Source organism: Silurus aristotelis, assembly GCF_946808225.1.
Source record: "Silurus aristotelis genome assembly, chromosome: 3".
In the NCBI taxonomy this organism is placed as follows: domain Eukaryota; kingdom Metazoa; phylum Chordata; class Actinopteri; order Siluriformes; family Siluridae; genus Silurus; species Silurus aristotelis.
In genome coordinates, this window is record NC_139576.1 from 16895026 (window position 1) to 16914807 (window position 19782).

At 37.4% G+C, this 19782-nt stretch overlaps 1 protein-coding gene across 4 annotated transcripts in view; it reads left to right on the forward strand.

Annotated features, from left to right (window-relative positions):
• Positions 1–1117: 1117 nt before the first annotated feature.
• The window catches only part of ncam2 (neural cell adhesion molecule 2), a 194245-nt gene continuing 175580 nt past the window's right edge, over positions 1118–19782 (forward strand). For 3 of the 4 annotated variants that reach the window (XM_083536558.1, XM_083536559.1, XM_083536560.1), the window contains exon 1: positions 1233–1473. In XM_083536558.1, coding sequence (XP_083392684.1) covers positions 1422–1473 — 52 coding nt within the window. In that variant the 5' untranslated portion in view covers positions 1233–1421. Of the gene's footprint in view, positions 1474–19782 lie in introns of all 4 variants that reach the window. The other variant, XM_083536557.1, reaches the window with a different exon arrangement.

Below are 19782 nucleotides of genomic sequence, written 5' to 3' on the forward strand. Positions count from 1 at the left end.
TCTATCTATCTATCTATCTATCTATGCATACATACTGTAAATACATACATTCTTATGCGAGGTCTAGACTTTCTTCACTCTCTTTACTACATGCATTTTCTATTATTTTCAGTGTAGTTACTGAATAATTAATAGCAGTAACTGAATAATACACTTTAAGAGGAATATCTGAATAATAAGATGGGACTTCAACTGGCAGCCTGCACTGCTGTTGGAGCCATGCTGCTATAGAAAATTAATAAACACCTTTGGGCCATTCAGATTCACAAATTCAACATCACCGACTCACAAAAACTCTCATAAAAATGTTCTTCATACCAGCATTGAAAAATGCTCTAGACAATCATTATAATCACACTTGGTAAGGAATATTTTTTTTAAATGTACTTATATTTGAATATGAATCACAAGTATGAATGCTGAAAAAGCTGAAATACCAGCATGCAGGTGTTCACATTTCACCATGAAAGACTTGTTCAAAAGGTTTATAGGGTTTCATACACAAGTTCATTTAGTAATTGTATCTTCTCAATACCATTTATTTCACATTCTTTGGTCTGCATTTTGTTGGTTCAGAAATTGCCATTTATCTGATTAAGAATTTTATCCTTGGCACTAGTGTAGAAAACTTTTCAACTTTTTTAGGTTTTTTTCATTTAAAAAAAGTTTTTTTCTGTTTGTTTTATTACTTCACCTCCGTCTGATGGTATCTATGTGACTTTCCTTAATGTACTGCTAAGGTATAGTCTTGATAGCACGCTGTCCTAGTTTAAAGGCATTGAAACCTTGATTTGTGTTGACACTGATATCCTTTCTGAAGTATTCTGGTTAAATTTTTGTGCAGTTGTGGGATTATGTGGCATCTGTTGATCTATTCTCAAGTTTGCATAAAATGTGAATGTGTGTGTAAAATGAGTGTGTGTGGGTAGGATGGTGTTTCACTCTAAACCCGTCTTGACTTGAAGGCTGTAAAGTGGGCTTCTTCCAAACCAAACCAATAATAATAATGATTAAAAAAAGAGACCTGACAGGAGAAAAGGGAGAAAATCTTGCACTGAGTAAGAAACCAAACAGCTATTGCACGGTTCGATTGAGTCGTACGATTAATCGAATCGTTGGATCTCTGAGGCTGAGCTCGTGTTGCTGCGCTCTCTCTCTCTCTCTCTCTCTCTCTCTCTCTCTCTCTCTCTGTCTCTCTCTCCAGTGGCGGATTTTAACAAGTGCGCGCGCGCGTCGGTAACGGAACGCGCGAGACAGCAGAGAGAGAGAAAGGGAGAGAGAGAGAGGGAGGGAGAAGGAGAGAAAGAGAGAGAAGCGGGCGAATCGAAGAGCTGTGGTTTTCCCCCCTTTTGCACTCGCCACACGAACATCCAAGTGACTTCAGGCATCGGCGGCGGTCAGCACGCGTCCCTCCTGAAACAATGATCGGGCATCTGCTCTTCGTGCTCGGCTTGCTCATCAGCGGCAGCGAAGGTACGTTGGAGTGATGCTGAGGTTCCCGGCGCGCGTGGGAGTGTTTGGGCTGGCCTGAGTGTGCACAGTGTGAGTGTGTGTGTGTGTGTGTGTGTGTGTGTGTGTGTGTGTGTGTGTGTGTGAGAGAAAACTGAAAGGTTTGCGTTCTAAGAAATGAGACGGCCACAGTTTTGCAGTTCGGGCACGTCCTGGTGGAGAAAAGCGTTTCTTTTGACATCTTTAAACCGGGCTTGTTGAGAGAGAGAGAGAGAGAGAGAGAGAGAGAGAGAGAGAGAGAATGCCTCGGTGTTCACACTTGCTTATAGTGCTTGAGCACGCTGTGCATGAACACACTCTTCTAGAGGATCGATCCATGAAAGTCTTTGCGTTGGATGTTGGCATTTAACGAGAAAGTGCTGAGAAGAGATTTGCTTGTCGGAATGAGAGAAGTGTAGCACCAAAGTCGCGATTTGGAGAGATCTTCAGATCTGTGTGTAATTTGGTGTGGTTTGATGCAGGGTGAGCGCTTTGGAGCGTACTGAGTGTTAACCCGTCCCTCCCCGCCAGTCTCACGACTCAGTTTTCAGCCGTGATCTCAGTTCACTTCAACGCTGCTGTCATTAACTTGGACACTTCTTGGTCCGAGTGTGAGTCTGGGCGCTGAGGGGAGACGGACATGGTGCCTTCGCGCGCGGCTGATCGACTCCGCGTGGACACGGGTGTGTGTTGCCTGCTGGGACACACCGGTTCTTTCCACACGACAGCAGGTGGAGATAGAGCACTTTTCTACTGACCAGCAGGCACACACGCTAAACAGGCAATGTCTCGAAGCGCACATTACCACCCTAAATAGTCGATTTGCATAAAATTTGAACGAATCCATATACACAACTGGCATCCTAGGAAGTGTGAAAATATATCCCGAACTGCAAGCTGAACAAAAAATACACTGCTGCTATTAGTAGCACTTCTTGTGGTGGGGCAGTGGTGGATCAGTGGTTCAGGTTCTGGGTTACTGATCAGATGGTTGTGGGGTCCAACCAATCTGCCCTTTGAGCAAGGCCTTTAACCCTGTCAGCTCCTGGTGGTTTGTGCCAAGGCTGACCCGACTCTCTGACAGATTCCTAAAAAGCTGGGATAAGAAAATTATTTTATTGTACTTTAATGTATGTGACTAATATTGGTTTCTTCTTTTCTGTTGAAGACATGTGGACTATAAAAAATTCCAAAATCGAAAAGACAACCAGAGACTACCCCCTTGTATAGGAAAAACTGTACTAATCTTAATACATTTCCTTGACACTAGGGTAATACTGTGCATCTTTTATAGCTATGGTATATAATATTTCATATATTTGCATCTAAGCTTACTTTGAAAACAAATTCCAATCTATTTATAGTAAATACTGTACCTTAAATTATAAACATACAGACACCCAGGATCTCAGATATAGGGTAAAACTACTGTACTGTACACTGTCTGTCTGGGGTTTATGTGCATGTTCTTCATGTGTACATGTGGGTTTCCCTTTGGGTCCTCCTGTTTCTTCTCTTCTACCAAAAACAGTTTAATAGGTGGATTGGCTACACTACATTGTTCTAAGGATAGATCCACAGTGACTTATCAGGATAGAGTATTCCTAAAACATAAACATTTTATAATTGTCACAAAGCTACACTATATCTGTTTCCAAGTGAGAGATATATTTTTGAGGTAGAAATGATGTATACTTGTGGCTACTACCACTTCATGCTTTTGGGGTAGTTGGGAGTACTAGAAATAGTGTATGCCATCTTTACATTAAAAACTGTAGGCTTGTACTGTTAATCTCATCTGGGAAAGTGAATGTGGTGCATCTTTAAAACGAATTGAGATTAACTTCTGTCTTTAAGATCCTTTCATGTTCCACAATAACAATAATTTCATAAAAAAAATACACTTTCCTTTCCAGATGAAGGTTACATGCTGAAGGTATAATAGAAATAACTGTGGTTGTCTTCCATGCTGGCACCAGTTTCAATGGTATTATTTTTTTAAGAAAACATTTTAACAATTTTACGAATGGGAAACCGGCCAGGGTTCACTGTTAGCTCATAAAAAACAAAAGGCATTTATGTCAATTTAATGAAAAGTTTAATAGAGACGCAATGGAAAGAACAATTTTTGGGGCCCATGGTCCAGACTGCAATACAGCGGTATGCTGCTCATGCGATGAGTCATGTCAGAGAATCTGCTCTCTGCGAGATTTGCGATCTGCGAGATGACATGATGGTGAACATTAGTACTAAAGGTATGAAAGATGAAGCTTTGGAATGTTTGTAGATTACACACTGCTCTAGTCTCTTTAGGTAGATAAGAAGCAAGGTCTAATTCCCATTGGTACTGTTTTCAGCAAGTAGTTCAACAGCATTGTGGGTAATTTCAGAAAATATGAACTGAATAGACCATGTTAAAGTAAAAAGTTGACTCAGAAGACATTACTTATAAATGGTTTTATACAGTAATATGTAAGTTGTTCATATGTTTCAATGATGCAACAGAATTTCTACACACTTTTGTGCTGTTCCTATCCAGGTTTAAAGGTGTGTCTCTCTAAATATGTTTAAAAACATTGTCATATGTACATATCTATGGAGATCATAGCTCCAACTATGTTAGGATCTAATAACCTTATTAGACACATATGTGGTCTTCCTTTAATTGTAGCCACAAAGTTGGAAACTTGCTGTAGCTTATGCTGTAGCTTTTTCAATTTTCCATCACTGAAACTAAATGGCCTAAACCTGTTCCAGCTTGTACACAAAGTAAGACCAATAAAGACAAGGTTTGCCAAGGTTGGAGTGGTAGAACTTGCGTAGCCTGCAGAGAGTCTTGACCTCAACCCCACATAAAACCTTTGGGAAGAACAGGAAAGCAGACTGCACCCCAGGCCTCCTCACTAAACATCAGTGCCTGACTTTTCTAAATCTGTTATGGCTGGATGGGCAATTTCCCCACAGCCACACTCCAAAATCTAGTAGAAAGCCTTCCCAGAACAGTGGAGGCTATTATAATGGCAAAAGGGAAGAGTAGCAGGTGGGTCTGATGGTCAGGGCCCACAGGTGTTTCACTTTAGTGAATTAAGGCATGAAAAGATCTCTGGCCCTAATACATATCCAAAATAATAAAGTACACAGCTTTATAAATGTTTCTAATAAAATAATATGCCTGAATAAGTTTGTAATGATTGATCCATGGAATAATAATAATAATTAATTAATTAATTAATAATAAAGTTAAAATGGTGTCTAAGTGCAGAGTTTAAGAACTAATAGAGTAAACTTTGGCCCCTTTGAGATTTCCCTGAGGAGTGGAATAGAAGCTAGGCTTCCAGACTCTCTCTCTCTCTCTCTCTCTCTCTCTCTCTCTCTCTCTCTCTCTCTCTCTCTCTCTCTCTCTCTCTCTCTCTCTCTTTCTCTCTCTCTAAAAAAAAAATAATAATAAAAAAAAAAAAAAAATATATATATATATATATATATATATATATATATATATATATATATATATATATATATACATACATACATATATATACACAGTATATACAGACTGTCAGTCATCACATTATCTGTATATGTTGCACACACTATTGCTGCTATATACTGTACAAAGGTTTATAGTAAACTCTCTAATCATACCTGGCACACAGTACTGTCATTTGCACTACCATGCACTCCCACACTTTATGTACATTACTGGTCTGTATCCCTATTTATTACCCACACTGTCTATACTGTCTCACATTGTCTGTTTTGTCTTGTTGTGTCTGTTTTGTCATGTATAGGTTTTTATTTATGTCTGTACTTTTGAGAGTAACAAACAGCTGGAACCAAATTCCTCATGTGTGTCAACACACTTGGCCAATAAACCTGATTCTGATTCTGATATATATATATATATATATATATATATATATATATATATATATATATATATATATATATATATATATATATATATATATAACGATTATTTCATCAATGAAACCAGTAATCATATAAGAAGTACATTTTCTTTATTAAAGAGAAATACTAAATAAGATAAATAAAATAAGACCAGTCTCTAAAAATGGACAAGTAATTTGTTTTCTTTTTATAGAAATTTTTTATTTTTATTGCTAAAATTGCATACAAGGACATCTGTGAAAACTAAACCTATTTAGTGTATTTATTGGCAGCTTCAAAAAATGTGCTCCACTACCTACTCTATGTGGCCACTTCAGAGGGACTTTTTGAACTTTTTAAAAATCTATTTAAAATTACTATTAAAAACAGTAACCTCACTGTACGATGTTTTCTTTATGTTTTAGTTTGAAATTATCCCGAACTTTGGAAACTTTCTGCCGTTTTCTTTAGCCTAATTCTTCTCCTCGCTATTCCCCTATTCCTCCATTTTTATTTACCTCTCCAGAGCGGTCCATAATTTTGTGGGTGGTGCGTCAGTAATAATGGTCCACAGAAAACACAGTGCTTCATGTGTAGTTAAATGGACTAAACGAGGCAGTGAGGCAAATGATTTGGCTCAAAGAATTTTTTTAATTGAATTACTCGAGTTACTCAAGGAGAGAGAGAAAGCAAAAAAGAGAGAATTTGGACTGGGCAATGGAATATACTGATACGACTTTACTTGATCTCTCTCTCTATCTATCACTGTCCCTCACACAAACACATACAATCTTTGTGGTGATTGGTCTCAACCTGAACTTCTTAGAGATAGAGACATTCAGGCTGCTACACTTGACACTTGGGTTGTTGTTAATGTACGTTGTTGAGGAGTCCATTTAGTTTAAATGAAGATCACTGTGATGAATTATGTACTATGCCAGTCTCAGGGGAGGCAGTTCATCGTGTTGTTATTTGCAGTAATGAAGGTATTGCTCTAAATCTTATTTTCAAAAGGCAGCAGCAGGAGCAGTAATAAACGCCTAGGAGCAATGTTCATGTGTGAAGCAATGTTCCTGTGTGTCACCTGACAGTAATGAGAGGAAAAGTCTGACTGGTGCTATTTAGGTCTGGTTGGTTGCAAATGGGTGTATTATAATTAATTTAAATTATATTATTTTTATATATATATATATATATATATATATATATATATATATATATATATATATATATATATATATATATATATATATATATATATATACAGTGAGGAAAATAAGTATTTGAACACCCTGCTATTTTGCAAGTTCTCCCACTTAGAAATCATGGAGGGGTCTGAAATTGTCATCGTAGGTGCATGTCCACTGTGAGAGACATAATCTAAAAAAGAAATCCAGAAATCACAATATATGATTTTTAAACTATTTATTTGTATGATACAGCTGCAAATAAGTATTTGAACACCTGTCTATCAGCTAGAATTCTGACCCTCAAAGACCTGTTAGTCTGCCTTTAAAATGTCCACCTCCACTACATTTATTATCCTAAATTAGATGCACCTGTTTGAGGTCGTTAGCTGCATAAAGACACCTGTCCACCCCATACAATCAGTAAGAATCCAACTACTAACATGGCCAAGACCAAAGAGCTGTCCAAAGACACTAGAGACAAAATTGTACACCTCCACAAGGCTGGAAAGGGCTACGGGGAAATTGCCAAGCAGCTTGGTGAAAAAAAGTCCACTGTTGGAGCAATCATTAGAAAATGGAAGAAGCTAAACATGACTGTCAATCTCCCTCGGACTGGGGCTCCATGCAAGATCTCACCTCGTGGGGTCTCAATGATCCTAAGGAAGGTTATAAATCAGCCCAGAACTACACGGGAGGAGCTGGTCAATGACCGGAAAAGAGCTGGGACCACTGTTTCCAAGGTTACTGTTGGTAATACACTAAGAGTCATGGTTTGAAATCATGCATGGCACGGAAGGTTCCCCTGCTTAAACCAGCACATGTCCAGGCACGTCTTAAGTTTGCCAATGACCATTTGGATGATCCAGAGGAGTCATGGGAGAAAGTCATGTGGTCAGATGAGACCAAAATGGAACTTTTGGGTCATAATTCCACTAAACGTGTTTGGAGGAAGAAGAATGATGAGTACCATCCCAAGAACACCATCCCTACTGTCAAGCATGGGGGTGGTAGCATCATGCTTTGGGGGTGTTTTTCTGCACATGGGACAGGGCAACTGCACTGTATTAAGAAGAGGATGACCGGGGCCATGTATTGTACTGGGACGAGGCTGGGTCTTCCAACATGACAATGACCCAAAGCACACAGCCAGGATGACCAAGGAGTGGCTCTGTAAGAAGCATACCAAGGTTCTGGCGTGGCCTGGCCAGTCTCCAGACCTAAACCCAATAGAGAATCTTTGGAGGGAGCTCAAACTCAGTGTTTCTCAGCGACAGGCCAGAAACCTGACTGATCTAGAGAAGATCTGTGTGGAGGAGTGGGCCAAAATCCCTCCTGCAGTGTGTGCAAACCTGGTGAAAAGCTACAGGAAACGTTTGACCTCTGTAATTGCAAACAAAGGCTACTGTACCAAATATTAACATTGACTTTCCCAGGTGTTCAAATACTTATTTGCAGCTGTATCATACAAATAAATAGTTAAAAAATCATATATTGTGATTTCTGTATTTATTATTTTTTTTATTATGTCTCTCACAGTGGACATGCACCTACAATGACAATTTCAGACCCCTCCATGATTTCTAAGTGGGAGAACTTGCAAAATAGCAGGGTGTTCAAATACTTATTTTCCTCACTGTATATATATATATATATATATATATATATATATATATATATATATATATATATATATATATATATATATATATAGTTACTCCTAACAAGTCACAGTTAATGTTGATAAGAAAATGCAGATTTATGTTAAAAGACACAACCAATGAGTCATTCCTTGTTTGAGTCACTAAAACACATCTCGCTATAATGAATCTCCAGATTTGTCTCTTGTGAAATTTACTTTTAATGAAAAAATGGCTAAATTAACTGCAAGGCTGTCATGTACCAATTGAGCACGCGTATCAATGAGCTAGTAGATGTGCATAATTGTCTCCAATGTGATCAGTTCTCCTGGTTGGAGGCATTATTTTTTAATTTAGGCCTGTCGTGTGACTAACATTTTAGCGTCAGTGGTCCCAACTGGCTAATTATCTGCCATTTAGCAAGCAGCATTTATTTTGGTAACAGTCTGATATGTTGCACAATTCAGTGTTATGCCAAGTAAACTCATGAATATTTAATGTCACATCCAGGACATTCACCAAAAAATGTTGTTTAATTAGAAAATAGCCATGATAGCCAAAATAGTAATTCCCAGCTTTTATCCAATATATATATATATATATATATATATATATATATATATATATATATATATATATATATATATATATATATATATATATTAATGCATCATTATAGGAAAGTGCATTGTTACATTATTAAATAATTTAATAATTTAATAATTATTATTAAATTCTATCAATAATAACTAATAATTAATTTATCTCTAATTAGATGTTTTAGAGTTTAAACATATTATGTCAGGTAAAATTCCCTTTTCAGAAGGAACAATGAAACATAAACATAAAGGCTCTATTTACAATAATATCTGCACTATATATATATATATATATATATATATATATATATATATATATATATATATATATATATAGTGCAGATATTATTGTAAATAGAGCCTTTATGTTTATGTTTCATAGTTATTAAATGGCTTTCTCTTAGGATGTAATCTTCTCATGTAATATCAAGAGTTGGTAGTGTTACCTAGAAATTTAAATGTCTCTTGACAGTGTTTGAAAGCAGCAATGCATAAAACACTAAACATGGCATTTTCCTGGGATGGCAGTAGGAACCCCAATGTGACACCTACTTGTGCCATGAAACTCACTGCTGTGTGTGTTAATTAATTCGTTAGATAATGATCACTGTGAGGCAAATCAAAAATGAGTACCAGCCTCACATTGTAGTCTAAGAATCTGATGGCACAGACTAAAACATTTTGCTAACATCAAGTATGAAAAGCCTCAAAAAGGGATACTTTGCACAAAAAATACAGCATAAAGTGAAAGTCAACGATAAGAAAAGAAAGGAAACTAGAAAAAGGACTATAAAGTTTGACTGGCTCGTTGATGCATGGAGAAACAGAGTAAGTGTGGCACAGAGGATAGAATCCAGCTTTGTTAAAATAGATGAGAATAGTTACTGGTAAAAAAACCTTTTTTTTAACCTTGTAGTCCTTGAAATCCGGTAATATGTTAAACCTGATGAAATTTTATTAAACACGGGATTAATTCGTGTCAAGGAAATTGCAGTTTTTTTCCTGTGTGAGGAGCAGCACTGCTCCGTTGCTGCCGGAGATTAGAGAATCTGGGCAAAACACACTACAACCAAACATAGAAACAAATGCTCTTAGTGAGGAAATAGCAGAAGTCAAGTTAACAGTTTGCTGATTATAGTTTTCTGACTTTTGTAAGAGAAAAGTAACTGTTATAAAGTTAGTGTGAACATACAGTATTTGGATTCAGCAGCTAGCACCTAAACTATAGTATTGATTAACTTGCTAGCAAGCATTTAACCTCCACATCAATATAGTAGACATAAAATCTACACAGTAGTACAAAATAGACCATTTCATATTGTAACTAATTGGAGATTGTTATAATAAATTAAAATCAATTCTAACGTTTTAGAATTAGTGTAGAATCACTTGCAGACCTGGTTATGGTTCAGATCTACTTCTTAACATTAACCAAGGTTGGTTTTACTCAAACTCGGAGTGTAATAAAAAAAATAACTTTACTACAGCAATAACTTTAGATAAATTTGTAACCCTTATTGTCACAGGTTGTTTTGATTATTTTGCAGAGATAGACTTGACATCATAAGGTTTGTGTATGATCGCTTCATTTATGAATTTCTTTCGAGTGTGGATGCATGTAAACTAGAGAGTGATAAAGAAAGGTGTGGTGAGTGGTGTTGTGAACACATTGTACATAGTGGCATAACCAACCAAGCTAAATAAATCTAAGAATTCATTGTTCTTTTTTTTCAGTTTTTTTTGTTTAATTGTTTGTTTTCTTATAAAAAATCCTACTTAAAGGCAAATGATAGCTGGCAGAAGGGAATTAGATACTGAACTTGGTCCTGATTCAGTGGTGTTTAAGTTAACAGTCAATAAAGAAACTCACTAGAATGTAGATGTGCTTTGTTGCATTTTTATCAAAGATTAAAAGATTAAAGGTTAAGAATTTAGCAAATTAATCTTTTAATGTATTGTTTATTGATCAGTGTTTATGTTAAAAGCAGATGATACGCATTTGCAGGATCCAGCACAGGAGAAATGATGCAGTAGTGTCGCCTTATGTCATAATACAAGCTCATGCACTTTCATTTCATTTATATTGGACAAACGTAGGGAACATTAAAGCAAATAGCCATCTGCCCCTATCGATCGCCTGATGATGTTTTAGTAAGATGCTATTAGGATCTATATTTTATTAGCATGGTAAAAAAAACTTTGCAGTTGTGTCTGTTATGTCTGGCTTTTGTTAGAACAGCAATGAACAAGTCATACTGATTTTATCATTAATCTTTTTGAAATCATTAAAACATTTTTGAGATGGAATGATGTATTGTAGTGATAGTAGATTGAAGTTTTGATCGCATTATGCTTCACTGAGTGGCACACTCCTGCTGTGCATCCAGTTTGGTATTCCAGTGTCAGTGGATGTGATGCACACAGCACAACTGTAATCACAGCCGCAGAGCAGTAAAAATAATAAGCCCGCCATTGATTTTCATTATGTTGGCTGGGTTAAAAAAAAAAAAGACCAGAATGCATACGCTATGGAGAGTACAACCATTTCTGTTGATGTTCATTCTTTGGAATGAAGCCCTATTTTTCTTTCTTTTCCTTTTTTTTTTTTTTTTTTTTTTTTTTTTACATTTTAGCTGGCAGCCTCCCATGCTGAGCTGCTTGGACAGCAGACGCTAGGTGCATCTCTAGCACCTGGGAGGACGTGTGTGCCAACAGCTCTGGCAGCTTAGCATTAGAGCAGGTTGACATATGTGCCAGGTTGAAAATGAGTGGCTTAGCCACACATTTATTTAGGCAAGCACTGAATAATGGCAGGACGGATCTGAAAATTTAGACATGAAATATTGTCACCACTTCACTGAATAGAAAACTGCAGTAAATTTAAATACGGGTGTTGTCTCTCATGTGCCCTTCAACTCACTCCTTATATCCACACACACTCGTTACAGCAGTCTATCAGCAATGCAGGAGAAAATAATATATTCGGAAAATTCACCTGCTGTTTGGCCAATTTAATATTTTCTGCATTCTACTTGTTCTTGGGAGATAAAAAAAAAAAAAAAAAGCACAGGATCTTGTGCTTTAAAATATCAGTAGCTCGATGCAGGACTGTAAGTGTTCCAGTATTGTTTCCTCCTGCTGCTTAATGTACCTTAAATTAATACTTTTCAAGTTTTATATGCTCTAATCAACAATAACAAAGACACAAATGGATGCTTTATGCAAATGTATGTTTATTATTAGTGAAACTATATTCAACAAAGAGCATAAAGACATATATACTTGTAAATGTTTTAAAGTAATTTTGGTGTTTCAAATTACGTAAATTATCAGGACACCAGAAGGAACCTTTATAATGGTTTCACACTGACCGTTTTAATGGCGGATTTCTGTGCTTGATTTGAGACTTGGTGCAGTAAAACAAATGTTTAAGTGATTAAAAATATTTTTTTTGGTGAAGTTTTATTATTTTATACCTTGTGTGTTGTGTTTAAGGTTTTATTGTCACTTCTTTTATATTTATTTTTTTTAATTTTTTTTTTTTATAAAAATGGTAAAACAGAAAAGCACACTGAATTGATTGCAAGCTAATAAAATGAGTGCTCTCAAATGTTTTTCCGTATACTGTATATAAATATATGCAGTGGTGCTTGAAAGCTTGTGAGCCATTTAGGTTGTTTGTGAACTTTTGCTTTCGGTATCTTGTGTGCATTAGTAATATTGATCATTCCTGCACAACGGCTTTAATTAATTTTTGCCCAGTCTTCAGTAGAGAACAGATATTTGTGTTTTCTCACTACTTCAGGTCCATTCAGCATTTCTGTTAAATTCAGGTCAGGTCTTTGACTTGGCTATTGCAAAACATTAAGATTGGTTCTTTTTAGCCAATCTTTAATATAATAACTTGTCTTATAATGACTTTTGGTGCATCCTGTCTCAGATGCAAAAAAACAGTCCCAAACCATGATACAATGGTTATTATTCTGGAATGCAGTGTTTTTCTATTTCCAAACATAATGCTTCTGTTTACTGCACTAAAACCCAAAAAAATATTTTGGTCTCATTGAAAAAAACTTTTTCAAGTAGTCTTCTGGCTTATCTACATGATTTTTAGCAAACTTTAGACAGGCGGCAGTGCTCTTTTTGGACAGTAATAAACTTTAACATTAGACAACATAGGAGAGCCCTTTAGTTGCTTAGAATTTAAAGTTATTTTATGATCTTGTAGATCGATACTTGTCTTCCTTCTGGTGTGATCTTTGTCCAGTACTCCTGTTTTTTTTTCCATTTGTACACAATCTGTCTGGCTGTGGATTTGTAAAGTCTAAACTCTTTAGAGATGGTTTTTGTAAACTTTTTAATCCTGATTAGCAAAAGCAAATCCACAAGCTTTTGTTATTTACATAAGGCATTGATAGATTAAAGTTTATTTCGGCTTCTCCCGTTAGGGGTCGCCACAGCGGATCCTCCGCACGTTTGATTTGGCATATGTTTTTACGCTGGATGCCCTTCCTAACGCAACCCTCCCCAATTTATCCGGGCTTGGGACCGGCACTGAGAGTGGCTGGGGACGGTTCCCTGACCGGGAATCGAACCCGGGTCGTAGCGGTGAGAGCGCTGCATCTTAACCACTAGACCACCAGGGGACCACTCCATTGATAGATTCATTGGCATTGATAGGCATTGATAGATTCATGTTCTAAAAAATGTAAAACTTTCAAGCACTACTTTTAAGCACCACTGTATATATTTGTGTGTGTGTGTGTGTGTGTATATATATATATATATATATATATATATATATATATATATATATATATATATATATATATATATGCTTATATAGTGGTGCTTATATATATATATATATGTGTGTGTGTGTGTGTGTGTGTGTGTGTGTGTGAGATTGTGAAAACCTTTTTCTACTTGACCCACTCTCCTCCTGTATTTTCAGACATCATGTAATTTAACTTTTATAGGCTGTCCTATAAAAGATATGTCAAGAGGTTCATAGGAAATTGCTGGTGTATGACTTCTTTCCAGGCATAAATCGATCGCATTATGGGGTTAATTGAGTGAATGCAGTGCCACTAAGCTTGCATGAAAAAAAAAAAAAAAAACTTACCCCCTGCAGGACTTCCTTATGAAAATCAATTTGATGAGATATATCTGTGCCGCGCGTTAGTAGAGAAACAATGTTCAGTTTAATGAGACCTTTCTTTATTCATAGCTGCTAGCATGATTACAGCATATAGTAGTTTTGCCAAACAATTATTTATAACCTGTGTGTACTTAATTCACACACATTAAGGATAGCCTTTCTTTCTTTTTTTTTAATCAACAATGTGGCATGTCATTGATTATTTCCTAATACACATTCTTCCATGGTTGCTTGAAGGTAGAATAACTATATAACTAAACTTTAGCATAGCGAATACTTCATTGCCAAGCTGAATAGCAATTTATTTTTACCGATACGAGATTACCCTGAAGGAATTTGGTATAAGCTCGATACTCGATGTGCTTGAAATAATTTATTATTAGGCATAGGAGTAATTTGTTTCATTTTTTTTTCCAGAGCTTATTTCCATGATCCTGCAAAGTGATTTATAGTGTATAAGGAGCTAGTTTTCTACAAAACCAGTCTAGGAGAATCTACTCTTCATAAATGCAATTTATCTAATTATTTAAAAAATGCACTGTATATCTTTTATGCTCCATATATTCTAAGCTTAACCAGTTCATATCTACAAGTGAAGATATGCGAAGCTCAATACAGAGCAGTAAGCGAGGACTATTGATTACCGGTAGTCAGCTTCTCTCCAAGGCTTCCTGCTAGCAGAGGAGCCCTCTTTCTTCCACACATCAGTGCTGCCTACAGACAGAGACTGACAAGCTAAGAGGATTGGTGTTGTACAAAAAAAGAGGCCAATGGACAATTTGAAAGGAGACTGCGAAATATGTGCAAAATTGAAGCTGAAAACAGCGGAGAATAGTGAGCATGAAACAATCACAGTTGAATTTAGGAGCCTCATGGCCCCCCTGGTATTAGTAACTATGCTTGCACATTCTCAGGCACAGTCAGTGTCCTTACGTATTACAGCTTTCATGGACATAACAGGGACCTTCCCCATTGACATGATCCACAAGCTAAAAGAAAGATATATTTAATGGTAAGAGTTATTTTGCAGCCTCATGTTCTATCTCTCTGTCTCTTTTATTCTTTGTCTTACACACTCACACACACTCAGTGCCTGACAGAAAGCCAGAGGGATGTGAGGCCATTTTCATAATGTCTAAAATGAAATCACAAGGCTGGCATTTTAGCCTTCCAGTCCCAGTTATTAAGAAGCATACATGAATAAATCTTCTGTTCCCTCTTTTCCTTCTATCATGTAGTAGCGCAATTTCGAGAGCACATTCCCCTGCCCCTATGATTTTCCTGTCACGTGTTGACTCAAAATTATAGACCATCTATATCCCACGTTGTGCCCACCCTCTTTTACAAGGCTCACTTCTATAAAAAGAGGATCTTCCAGGGATTTTTATAAAACACCTTCACAATTAATGCATCTGCGATTAAACACCTGGTTCCTCAACAGGCTTTCGGCAAATCTCTGAAAAATATGGTGATAGTCACCATAAACTTTCCGACATAAAAGCTAGGTCATTTATACTTGAAAAAAATGCTTAAATGAACTGATACTGTTGGGGAGTAAAAAGTGGACATGAAAGACACTTATTATTAAAACCAGCAAACAAACATATATATATATATATATATATATATATATATATATATATATATATATATATATATATATATATACAGTATATACAGTGAGGAAAATAAGTATTTGAACACCCTGCTATTTTGCAAGTTCTCTCACTTAGAAATCATGGAGGGTTCTAAAATTGTCCTCGTAGGTGCATGTCCACTGTGAGAGACATAATCTAAAAATAAAAATCCAGAAATCACAATGTATGATATTTTTTTTACTATTTATTTGTATGATACAGCTGCAAATATGTATTTGAACACCTGAGAAAGTCAATGTTAATATTTGGTACAGTAGCTTTTGTTTGCAATTACAGAGGTCAAACGTTTCAAATAGTTTTTCACCAGGTTTGCACACACTGCAGGAGGGATTTTGGCCCACTCCTCCACACAGATCTTCTCTAGATCAGTCAGGTTTCTGGCCTGTCGCTGAGAAACACGGAGTTTGAGCTCCCTCCAAAGATTCTCTATTGGGTTTAGGTCTGGAGACTGGCTAGGCCACACCAGAACCTTGATATGCTTTTTACAGAGCCACTCCTTGGTTATCCTGGCTGTGTGCTTCGAGTCATTGTCATGTTGGAAGACCCAGCCTCGACCCATCTTCAATGCTCTAACTGAGGGAAGGAGGTTGTTCCCCAAAATCCCGCAATACATGGCCCCGGTCATCCTCTCCTTAATACAGTGCAGTCGCCCTGTCCCATGTGCAGAAAAACACCCCCAAAGCATGATGCTACCACCCCCATGCTTCACAGTAGGGATGGTGTTCTTGGGATGGTACTCATCATTCTTCTTCCTCCAAACACGTTTAGTGGAATTATGACCCAAAAGTTCTATTTTGGTCTCATCTGACCACATGACTTTCTCCCATGACTCCTCTGGATCATCCAAATGGTCATTGGCAAACTTAAGACGTGCCTGGACATGTGCTGGTTTAAGCAGGGGAACCTTCCGTGCCATGCATGATTTCAAACCATGACTCTTAGTGTAATACCAACAGTAACCTTGGAAACGGTGGTCCCAGCTCTTTTCAGGTCATTGACCAGCTCCTCCCGTGTAGTTCTGGGCTGATTTCTCACCTTCCTAAGGATCATTGAGACCCCACGAGGTGAGATCTTGCATGTTTAGCTTCTTCCATTTTCTAATGATTGCTCCAACAGTGGACCTTTTTTCACCAAGCTGCTTGGCAATTTCCCCGTAGCCCTTTCCAGCCTTGTGGAGGTGTACAATTTTGTCTCTAGTGTCTTTGGACAGCTCTTTGGTCTTGGCCATGTTAGTAGTTGGATTCTTACTGATTGTATGGGGTGGACAGGTGTCTTTATGCAGCTAACGACCTCAAACAGGTGCATCTAATTTAGGATAATAAATGTAGTGGAGGTGGACATTTTAAAGGCAGACTAACAGGTCTTTGAGGGTCAGAATTCTAGCTGATAGACAGGTGTTCAAATACTTATTTGCAGCTGTATCATACAAATAAATAGTTTAAAAATCATATATTGTGATTTCTGGATTTTTTTTTTTTAGATTATGTCTCTCACAGTGGACATGCACCTACGATGACAATTTCAGACCCCTCCATGATTTCTAAGTGGGAGAACTTGCAAAATAGCAGGGTGTTCAAATACTTATTTTCCTCACTGTATATATATATATATATATATATATATATATATATATATATATATATATATATATATATATATATATATATATATATATATATATATATACCGTGGGTGGAGGGAAACCGAGAGGACGGCTACCTTTGGGGCCTGGACAATTTTATTGATATTTTAACTGACCTGATCTCTGGACAGTGAGAATAAATACGTTTCATCTCTCTGAAGCAAACGTCTGTAAATGTACCAGTGTATAAAGATTTTTATTTAATTAAAATTTTTTTATATGGTGTAGTTTATATTTTGTGGGTCGAAATTATGCGGGAACCAGTAACGTCTTTTTAGTGTCTGATTAACGAATTTGTACTGTAGGTTCCAGTTTCTACAGTGTTGTTACTTTAAAAGAAATGATTTAACCTTTAAATCTACTTGTAGATCTGTTAGACATTTTAGCGTTCGTTTGCAACCAAAGTCAGTCAGGTGCTTGTTAAACTGGTACATTAATTTGTGAAAAGAGAGATATAATTTAGAATATTGGGACTGATTTTTTATTGTGTATTCAGTCTCCTAACAGTTTTAAGCTCGCATCTTGGACATTAACCTATGCTGTACTACACATTCCTAAGTGATTTTCTTTGCAAAAAATGTGTGTGGATGCGTCACCAGGACCAGAAAATTGTATATACGGCAAAATCTGGATATATAACTCTGGGTGATTTTGCAATTTTGGGCCCTTCTTTTTTTGGGAACTAGGATTATGCTATAAGCGAATATATAGTCCATGTGTTTGTGCCTTGTTTCTTACTGTGGACTTGATGATGATTCTGTGATTTAGAGTTTTGTGATTACGCTGCTGTTCTAGTTTCTGATATCACTCCGGATTTCTGTGCTGTAATTTTGACGGTGTTGATTTTTATCGTCAACACAATAAACATTAACTGGTGTTCGTATAAAAAAATAGTCCCTTACGAGGGAAATATCAAGGTCCGTGACGTCGGAGTGACGTGGGGCCGCCTTCCCGTGGGCTCACCACCTGCAGGAGGGACCGTAAGGGACGGTGCTGTGAGGATTGGGCAGCAGTCGAAGGCGGGGGCCTGCTTAGACTGCTGCCCCCGCGACCCGGATTACGTATAAGCAGGAGAAAAAGAATGAATGAATGAATGAATATATATATATATATATATATATATATATATATATATATATATATATATATATATATATATATATATATATATACAGTGGGTACGGAAAGTATTCAGACCCCCTTAAATTTTTCACTCTTTGTTATATTGCAGCCATTTGCTAAAATCCTTTAAGTTCATTCTTCTTCGTCATGAATGTACACACAGCTTCCCATACTGACAGAAAAACACAGAATTGTTGACATTGTTGCAGATATTATTAAAAAAGAAAAACTGAAATATCACATGGTCCTAAGTATTCAGACCCTTTGCTCTGACACTCATATATTTAACTCAGGTGCTTTCCATTTCTTCTGATCATCCTTGAGATGGTTCTACACCTTCATTTGAGTCCAGCTGTGTTTGATTATACTGATTGGACTTGATTAGGAAAGCCACACCTGTCTATATAAGACCTTCCAGATCACAATGCATGTCAGAGCAAATGAGAATCATGAGGTCAAAGGAACTGCCTGAAGAGCTCAGAGACAGAATTGTGGCAAGGCACAGATCTGGCCAAGGTTACAAAAAGATTTCTGCTGCACTTAAGGTTCCTAAGAGCACAGTGGCCTCCATAATCCTCAAATGGAAGACGTTTGGGACGACCAGAACCCTTCCTAGAGCTGGCCGTCCGGCCAAACTGAGCTATCGGGGGAGAAGAGCCTTGGTGAGAGAGGTAAAGAAGAACCCAAAGATCACTGTGGCTGAGCTCCAGAGATGCAGTCAGGAGATGGGAGAAAGTTGTAGAAAGTCAACCATCACTGCAGCCCTCCACCAGTCGGGGCTTTATGGCAGAGTGGCCCGACGGAAGCCTCTCCCCAGTGTAAGACACATGAAAGCCCGCATGGAGTTTGCTAAAAAACACCTGAAGGACTCCAAGATGGTGAGAAATAAGATTCTCTGGTCTGATGAGACCAAAATAGAACTTTTTGATTCTAAGCGATATGTGTGGAGAAAACCAGGCACTGCTCATCACCTGTCCAATACAGTCCCAACAGTGAAGCATGGTGGTGGCAGCATCATGCTGTGGGGGTGTTTTTCAGCTGCAGGGACAGGACGACTGGTTGCAATCAAAGGGAAAGATGAATGCGGCCAAGTACAGGGATATCCTGGACAAAAACCTTCTCCAGAGTGCTCTGGACCTCAGACTGTGCCGAAGGTTTACCTTCCAACAAGACAATGACGCTAAGCACACAGCTAAAATAACGAAGGAGTGGCTTCACAACAACTCCGTGACTGTTCTTGAATGGCGCAGCCAGAGCCCTGACTTAAACCCAATTGAGCATCTCTGGAGAGACCTAAAAATGGCTGTCCACCAACGTTTACCATCCAACCTGACAGAACTGGAGAGGATCTGCAAGGAGGAATGGCAGAGGATCCCCAAATCCAGGTGTGAAAAACT